At 32.9% G+C, this 9,160-nt stretch overlaps 2 protein-coding genes across 4 annotated transcripts; both read left to right on the top strand.

Moving 5' to 3' along the window:
• Positions 1-2,240: 2,240 nt before the first annotated feature.
• Positions 2,241-5,490, top strand: LOC131624403 (uncharacterized). Of its 3 annotated transcripts, XM_058895349.1 has the most exons (5): positions 2,242-2,561; positions 3,271-3,606; positions 3,769-3,969; positions 4,328-4,433; positions 4,842-5,490. In XM_058895349.1, the coding sequence occupies exons 4-5, from the start codon at positions 4,349-4,351 to the stop codon at positions 5,441-5,443; spliced, it is 687 nt and encodes a 228-aa protein (XP_058751332.1). In that variant the 5' UTR covers positions 2,242-2,561; positions 3,271-3,606; positions 3,769-3,969; positions 4,328-4,348; the 3' UTR covers positions 5,444-5,490. The 3 variants fall into 3 exon arrangements, with proteins under 3 accessions (XP_058751333.1, XP_058751332.1, XP_058751330.1); XM_058895350.1 differs by lacking the exon at positions 3,769-3,969 and having other exon boundaries at positions 2,241-2,561; XM_058895347.1 differs by having other exon boundaries at positions 3,769-4,433.
• Positions 5,491-6,879: 1,389 nt separating this feature from the next.
• On the top strand, positions 6,880-8,936 carry LOC131624404 (endoplasmin homolog). Its single transcript, XM_058895351.1, has 4 exons — positions 6,880-7,061; positions 7,155-7,235; positions 7,399-7,510; positions 8,733-8,936. The coding sequence occupies exons 1-4, from the start codon at positions 6,987-6,989 to the stop codon at positions 8,774-8,776; spliced, it is 312 nt and encodes a 103-aa protein (XP_058751334.1). The 5' UTR covers positions 6,880-6,986; the 3' UTR covers positions 8,777-8,936.
• The last annotated feature ends 224 nt before the right edge of the window (positions 8,937-9,160 follow it).

Here is a 9,160-nt window from a genome sequence, read left to right on the forward strand (position 1 = left end):
ATATGAAACTACTACAATTCATAAGAAGAGAAAGAATGAAGAGATGATGAGTCCAACATTAGAGAAAAGACAAGTTAAGAGACCTAGATGGATGAATGGTTATGTCTTCTATTAACAACTCTTTGGTCAAATGATTATAAGTTTTCACTTTTTTGTATTTACATGAGTTTGTCATATTTCACTTGTGTAAAAGCTTATATAAAATGAAAGTGAAAGTTTTATCTTATGCATAATAATTTTTTTTTCTTGTTTTCCCTTTTTTTTTCTTGTATTCTCTATAACCATATGTCTAAGAAAGAATCAGTGCAGACTTTTGTAGACAGTACTTATAACTTACTAGTCATATACTGTTTTTTCAAAGCTCTTCTTTCTAAATTTGATGAAACTACTTGGATTGGAATATTCAAATGCATAGCGTCAACAAGATATTTAATAAATCATACATAGAACAATTGAAGTAATTTACTTGTTAAGTTTTGTTTTCTCACATTGTCACCAAGGTTTTAAATAATGGTTGGGTTGCGGCTGGTAGGTAAGGGTTTCGGCGGTTTTAGTCGGTAAATGTGTTGAGATACTAATTGCGATTGTGGCAGTGTGAATTAATCATAATTTTTTGGGTTAAATACGTTTTTAGTCCCTATAAATATGCGTCCCTGCATTTTTAGTCCTTATAAAATTTTTCTTCAATGAATGGTCCTTATAAAATAATTATGCACCTAGTTTTAGTCTCTACTGTCAAACCAATATATATTTTAGAATGATTATTTTGCAGGCATGTTCATAATGTTTTAAAAAGTTCTTGTAAAAAAAAGAAACTCAAAATTTAATTTCTAAGTTGAGATTTTTATTACTTTTATCATTATTTTTTGAAATTTGAAAAATTCAGATTTATTTTTCTTGTTTTAAAAAATTCTAAAACTTGGTAAATAAATATTTTACAGTATTCTAAAGATATATAAAAAAAATTATTCAAAAATTTAAAAATTAAAGGGTAATTAAACAGTTTTTAAAATTTTAGAAAATAGTAGGGACTGAAATTGCATGCATAAAAATTTTAAAAGGACCATTTATTGAAGGAAAATTTTATAGAGACTAAAAATATAGTGTCGCATATTTATAAGGACTAAAACATATTTAACCCTAATTTCTTTATTCGAGTAATGTTTGTATTTTACATAAGAATACATCTCATAAAGTTAGTAGAGTTACTCCCTGCAATGATTATAGAATTAACGAATATAAAGAGAAAAATTGCATCCTTGAATGATGCACAAACATTACTAGATTCAAAAACTACCCCTACAAACAATTCATCAAAATTAAATGTTTGTATTTAATGTTAAAAGAAAACTGAAGTTCAACATATTAGAGAGAAACGCAGAGATAGGCCAAACATGCATGTTCCAAACAAAACAACAATTGTTTCATATTTTTTTCTCTTGCCATTTCGCGCATTTAATTTGGAAGGAAATGAATATGTAGATAGGCCATGAAGATTTTGGAAGGGAGTGCATTGTTAGTAGTTTTTTGAGTTGGTTTAATTTTTGTAAACATAGAAAGGTGAAATCCGGCGGAGAAGGGAATGTTTGGTTGGCAACGTGTTGGTCTATTTGGAAGATAAGGAATGAGATCATTTTCCGGAATAATTCGTGGAATGTTCTCGATACGGTTTGGAGCATTAAAGCTCTCATTTGGCGGTGGTCGTTCATAGAGAAAATTACTCGGACTAATTACAATTTCTATGAGTTTAGCAAATTTCCTTTGTTATTCCTTTCTTAGGTTCACTAGTACAAATAGATTAATACAATTTTAAAATTTACACCCATTATACTAAAAACGGGTGTAAATTAGAAATATAGTGGCAATTTTGTAAATAATATGTCATTTTAAATATTATGAGGTGACAATATACACCCTATATTCTAAAAACGGGTTTAAATTAAAAATATTATTATAATCAAAGTTCAATTACTCCTTTTAAACAAAAAAATGAGTGTAAATTAATATGTAATTGTTTTTTTTTTTATTTTAAATTTTAATAGGTGAAACATTATACTTTAAACATAATACTTTAAATTTATTAACATAATAAAATTCTTTCTCTATTTCCTATTCAAACAGTAATTGAAATCAACTTATTTCACGAAACGTATTTTGAACTCTTTCAAGAAACTCATTTTTCAATCTAACTCTGTTCTTTAGCGCGCTACTTCAGGCAATGAATGGCAATGGTGATTTGAGGTTTCATCGAAGTTTGATTGGAAAAAGAGGTTGATTTTGGGTTTGTGCGAAGTTTGATTTTGGGTTTGTGCGAAGTTTGATTTTGGGCTTCACGAAATCCTTTCTCTAAACCCCATTTTGTCAAACGATACCCTTCAACTTGCTGTGACGACACCATTCGCTCACTGAAAAACGAAGCTCTCTTCGCTCACTCTCACTTCACCGAAACAGTTACGACAACGAAGCTGAGAGGAAACTATCGCAGTGACGACGAAGCTGAGAGAAACCATTTCGCAGTGACGACAACGAAGCTGAGAGGAAACCATTTCGTGACGACATTGGTAAGGAAGAATTAGGGTTTTATACTTTGAGCGACATTGGTAGCTGAAGAATTAGGGTTTTATACTCAGAAACTAGTTCCTATTACTATGTGTAATTTTGTTTGAAATGATGCAAATTCATTGTATAGGTCCAAACAAATTGTATTGATTAAATCTCCTTCTTCTTTCAACCAACCCCTGCATCTTTAGCATCACATTTTAAGGTGAGTGTTTTGGCTGAGTTTCTAACACATAACAACCTGTAACTAACAGTAGACAACTGGATTGACACAACTTAAATGACCGACACGACACATGTGGTTGTATTCAATTATTTTAGGTTTATTGAATATTCAATGTGTCTAGTCTATGTAACAGTTTTAGTTGAGGTACATTGATTATTCATGTTAGTGTCGAATTTGATGTTGATTGTGAAATCCATATTTTAAAAGAGACATAAAGATGTGGGATCTGTCTTAAATTCTTAAGAGAACACACACCCTTATTATGAAAAGCTGCTAAAGATATTAAAATTCAAGTTGACATGTGATTATAGGGACCACAAAATACTAAGTTAACAACTTTGAATTGGTTCTACAGTTGGAGATTCTGTAAACTGTAAATGCAGATGATATTAGTTTGTGGTAGAGATTTGAAACGTATTTTGTCTGGATTGAATATGATAGGTTGCATGTTGATGATCTTTGGAATTGTTTTGTTTTTTTTGCAGATTAGTATTGTTGTTTTACTTCAGCTTGGTACTGCTATTGTACTTAAGGATGCAGGATGGCTGAAGATACTTCTAGTAGCTTATTTTTCGGTTCATTTCTCAACCATAATCTGTTCTTGGCAATCCATGAGCTCAGCCACAATCTCGCTTCTCATCTCCAGCATACAACCGTTGGCTCGGGATTTTCGCTAACCTCCCTATCGGTGTGTGGAGCAATAACAGCAGCAGGATTAATGGCAGCACATGGTAACAAGAATAGTTGTAAGAAGTATGGGATTATTACCCTCACTGACTGCCGGTCGACGCTTGACCCACCGCTCTCAACTCACCAATTTGGTATGTTTTTTAGATGCATTTATTAAACTGTTATTTATGTTTTATCAAGTTAGGCTCTACTATACTATATGAACTAGTTAATTGTAACAATTATAATTGCCATAGATTTCCATTGGCTGTAAAATTTGTGCGCCATTTCACCATTATAATTTTCATGGCCAGACTTTCATGGACGCTGACCTGAACCAAGATGGCAAAATAAACATGGTCGAGTGGCGAAAATTTATACCTTATGTTTGGTGCTTTATGGAAATTCCTTTTCCGGGTCTGTTCCAAATGAGATTCAGAATCTTAAGTACCTTCAAACTCTTGATTTGTCTCAGAATTTCTTTAACGGGTCATTTCCTGATTCAGTTCTTGAATGTAAGAGACTTAAAGCTCTTGTTTTGAGTAGGAACAATTTTACTGGCTTTTTTCCTAATGGATTTGGTGCTGGTTTGTCTTCTCTTGAAAAGCTTGATCTTTCTTTCAATGATTTTCATGGTTTGATTCCTAGTGACATTGGAAAATTGTCGAGTTTGCAAGGAAATCTTGATTTGTCTCATAATCATTTTAGTGGTTCAATTCCGACTAGTCTTGGAAATTTGCCTGAAAATGTTTATATATACCTCATTTTGAATGCTAGTTCTGTACGGGCTTTCATTTGTTGATTATGTATAAAGGAAAATTGTATTCATCATGTAGTATCTCTCTTTACACATGAGTGTTTTGAATTTGATAGGGTGTAAAGGTTTAGGATCTCATGTATTGCACTGGTTGTAAACTTCAACCGGCGCAAAGGAAACATCTATTAAGAAAGTTGTGGCAAACTTCTCTCGAAATCGAAGGTAATTAGATCTGAGATGAAGGAAGTCAGAATATTTTGGACAGAAGTATGTACAGACTTTAAAAATCCAATCCTAGAAATGAATGGAGTTCCTTTCAATATGAAATTGATATATTCAGCTTAAGCTTTATAACTTCACTCATGTTTGCAATTAACAAATTATCAAGAATCTAACTTTATAGTGCTTTTTCATGGCATACATGCAGTTGTGTGGATAAATTTATTGTATTGATGAACTTTCATTCGTAAACCAATTTTGACCAATGATTGCCTTTGGAGAGTAATTTTTGTTTCCGTCTTGGTTGTCATTTTGCCCTGAATACTTTTGTAATAACTATTTGATTCCCATATTTAATTTTGAGGTTTTGGTGCTCTTTAATTGGCATGATTTATTTTTTATTTTATACAGATTATCTTCGGGATCAACTCAGTGCAAAAAACACGGAAGTGAACTATCTAAAAGAGCATGCTTGCGATCTTGATTTGAAGTTCAAGGAGATGGAAGATTTACGAAAAGAAGTTTTCACCTTAAGGGAGGAACTGAATATCTCCAATTCAAAGCAATTTTCTTTGATTCGTGAGCTAGAGACTAAAGAAGCGGAGTTAGAGCTATCAGCATTGTCCGTGGAGAAACTGGATGAACCATTTTCATCCATGGAGTCTCAGTTTGAAGTTGAAACTATGAAGCTTGATATGATGGCCTTGGAACAGGATTTATTTGAGACCAAGAAAGTTCAGGATGAAACTCTAGAAGAAAATAATAGAATGAGTAGATTGATTAATGAGTTACAGGGTGCATTGCATGAAGCACAAGATACTATCGTCTATTTGAATGAAGAAAATAAGGAAATTAAAGAGAAGCTTGACACTGCCAACATGAATACTAGATTGTTTTCTCAAAAGGTTGAAGACTGGCTGGAAAGCAAGGACAGACTGCAAATCAAGGATCAGTCGAGAAGCAAAGCAGAGGACACAAGGTACATAAATTTTGTAATATGTTTGATGAATTAAAATGTAAAATTTGTGCATTTAAGTAACTTTACATAGGTTTTATTGTGGTTTGGTATTTACTCTTACTGTTAAGATGGCTTGACCTTCTATTTGATAAATTAAGACACTGGAATTGCCAGTTCTGCTACTTCAAATGAAAAAACGGAAATTGAGTCTTTTCCCTTTGTTAGGAGCTTTTGTTAGCTATTGGTTTTTTCCCTTTGATTTTTTAGCTCTGCTGCTGTTTTGGTTTATGTTGCAATATGTCCATTGTAATCTGTTTTTTCCTCCTTTCGGGTATACCTTGTGCTCGGATGTGAGTGTTTTTAGTATATTTGGTTATTTAAAAAAGAAAAACTGGAAATTCGGTTTCTCAATCTACTTTTCCTGCACTTTACCATGATAAATTTCCATTTTAACTCAAGTAAGCAAGTGAATTAAGTTGAAAAGAAACGAAATTGTACTTCAGGTATGACTGTTGAAGTTGAAAAGAAAAGAACCGAGTGAAATTGTACTAATTCAATGAAAGCTTGATATATTTTTAATGTTTAATGATATTATAAACGTCAATTTAATTCCGTTATAGTTAGAGTCATATGAGTGATGGTTCCTTTTACTTAAGCAATGTATGTTATTGTTGTTAAATTAGAACAACACATTATAAGACTTAACTGAAGAAAAATATCTAAATTCGACCATACTTTGAAATACAAGAAATGAACTTTAAATTATATGTGGCATACTTGAGGGATGACTCTTGCTGAATTATAAAACTCTAATTCGACCCTAAGTGTTTGTAAAATGCTGTATACATGCTTGATTCTGATTTATTCAAATTTGAAATTTTATGAATAGTTGTCTCACTACATGAAAGAAATGCAACATAGAGATTAGACCAGAAATGCACTACAGAAGTGCAATAGCGAACGGTGAGAGTAGAATAAAAGTTTCTAATGGCATAATTATTAGTAATTTGAGTGGAGCATTTTGCGTTTTAATGAAATAATGATTGACTTTCAAATTCAAAGAACTGTCCTCATAGTGTTTAGCATATCAAGTATCAACAGTTGCATGTTAAACTCTGTTTTCAACTTGGGAGCCACCAGATGGATGGCTTGGCTTAAGAAGCACCTACTTTAGTCCCACTTATTTATATGAATCATGCCAACACGTAGCGAAATAATGGAATTGCACATTTACAGATTTCGATGGCTGCATTTCAGATTTCGGCCTGACACCAATCATGAATGTTCCTGCGACCCCTTCCAGAACCTCAGGGTACCGTGCTCCCGAGGTAATCGAAACTCGGAAACCTACTCATAAATCAGACTTGTATAGTTTCGGTGTCCTCCTTTTGGAAATGCTTACTGGTAAAGCGCCACAACAGTCTCCAATATTAACACATTATAATAAACATACCAGAAGTTCGATCTTTGTTTCTATGTATAGATTTGTGATTTTGGTGTTTGAATTTGTTGAATGAAGAGAAGCGGAGTCGATCTCGAAGAGATCGCTACGAAACAACGCGGAGAAGTTTGAGTTTCAAGCCGAAGTTTCGCGACTTATGGATATTCTCATCAATTCGCTTTACAGTAACAAAGATATCTTCCTTAGGGAGCTTATTTCAAATGCTTCTGATGTAAGCTTATTTAGAATTGGAAAATTGTTGCATTTTGATTTTGTATACTGAAAATGAACTTTGTATTGATGGGAAATGAGTTGTGTGTTTTAGGCATTGGACAAGATTAGGTTCCTTTCTCTAACTGTTAAAGAGATTTTGGGTGAAGGTGACAACGCCAAGCTTGAAATCCAGGTTAGTTTAGCTAAATATTTATTTATAAGCTTCTATCTATTTTAGTAATTATTTCTCTATAGTTTATTTCTTTGTAAATTATGACGGCGATTTGTGAAATATGTTTTAGTGCTGTTTTTGTAGTTTATTTAGTGAAACTAAATTGTATTATGTACTGCAACAGATTAAGTTAGATAAGGAAAAGAAAATTCTATCTATTAGAGACAGAGGTATTGGTATGACAAAGGAGGATTTGATAAAGAATTTGGGGACCATAGCTAAATCTGGAACTTCTGGTATGTTTATTATTATGGGTTTTTCTGAAATGGTTACTGCTAGAAATAACTTGTTTTCTGGTAATGGCTCATGAGTTAGGAATACTTAGAAATATTAACACATTATTTCATACTTTTAGAAGAAGAAAGTGAAAAACAGAGCTAGTAAAATAAAAAGAACACAGCTCTGACATACTTTGTAATTCCATTCTTTCACGGATGAAGAAATATCAACAATAGCGGTTACAGTGGCCTCTAATTGAGGCTCCAGTCCAAACCACTGTCGCAGACCCTAATAGGGTTTCAGAGCGAAATTCCTCAGCTTTTTTTTTCTTAAAACTGTCTTTTTCTTAAGTTTATAAATGTCAATTCGGACCATTTAAGGTAATAGGGTTTCAGAGCGAACATCCAATTGATGAACAGTAATTTGAGGTCCATAACGAAAGGTTTGTCCACTAATTCCAGCATTAGAGTAGAGAGTGTTCCTCCAACAGTCAAGTAAAGATAATCTGTCCAAGAAACAGGTGCAAGTCCATATTCAAGTGTTTCATATAAAACATCAATCCACAGTTGTTCCCCACCAACATCAACATAGTATCCAACCTTAGCATCTCCAAAAACCTTAATCCCCTCATTACCATTTTTCATTTTAATATTATTCTTAACCACTTCACCATCTTCTCTTTCTCTTAACCCTTTCATGTCCACAACGACACTATCACGTGCCATGGCTTGTCCCCGCGTGGAATAACTCTGTTGGTAGTGATGATCTCCATGGCTCTGTTGAACGACAGCTTGATGAGAGTTGCTATGTCGTTTACTGTTGTCGGTCGAAACACCGCAGCTGGTGAATCGTGTACGAGGTTTATTTGTTTAAGAAATGTAGAATTTGTTGTCGGTCGAAACACCGCAGCTGGTGAATCGTGTACGAGGTTTATTTGTTTAAGAAATGTAGAATTTTGGATTTTGTTTTTAGTTTATATAACTAAGTTATCTCTATGAGAAAGAGGAAACGATAATAAATTAATGGGTTTAACATTGTTGTGTAGATACTCATACTGTAGCTCACTCAAGGAATAGGTCTTCTAAGACAACTAGTGATTTTGATAGTCCTCGTTCTGTGTTTCTTGAACGGGCATTTTTGTCATATTCTCGGAGGGGCACTATCAACGGCTCGGTATGGTTACCATTGATACATGTGGCTCTTGTAATAATTTCTTGTGTCTTGTTTTTTTGCATACAGAAAACAATTGCTTCGCCAGGACGTGGTATTTTGGCCATGGATAAATCCAATGCTACATGTGGAAAGCGGTTGGATTCAATTGAATTAGAGAACACCGAAGCTAACCGTCAAGCAAGGCGTAAAATTATATATGAAGAAAGTGTTATGACTTAGTTAAAATATAATTTTTATGTGTATGATTTTATAATACTTGAAATATTATGACTGTACATGATTTTGTATACTTTTTGGTTAATATTAAAAATATTTTGACTTAGTTAAAATATGATATTTATGTGTATGATTTTATAGTATTTACAATATTATGATTGAAAATAAAATATAACTAAATGGTGTTTATGAAATAGGGTGTAAATAGATATAATTGTTCATTCATAAATGACGTATTTACACCCGATTTTTACTAAAATAAGGGGTAATTAAGAACA

The sequence above is a fragment of the Vicia villosa genome, unplaced genomic scaffold (assembly GCF_029867415.1).
Source record: "Vicia villosa cultivar HV-30 ecotype Madison, WI unplaced genomic scaffold, Vvil1.0 ctg.000121F_1_1, whole genome shotgun sequence".
NCBI lineage: Eukaryota > Viridiplantae > Streptophyta > Magnoliopsida > Fabales > Fabaceae > Vicia > Vicia villosa.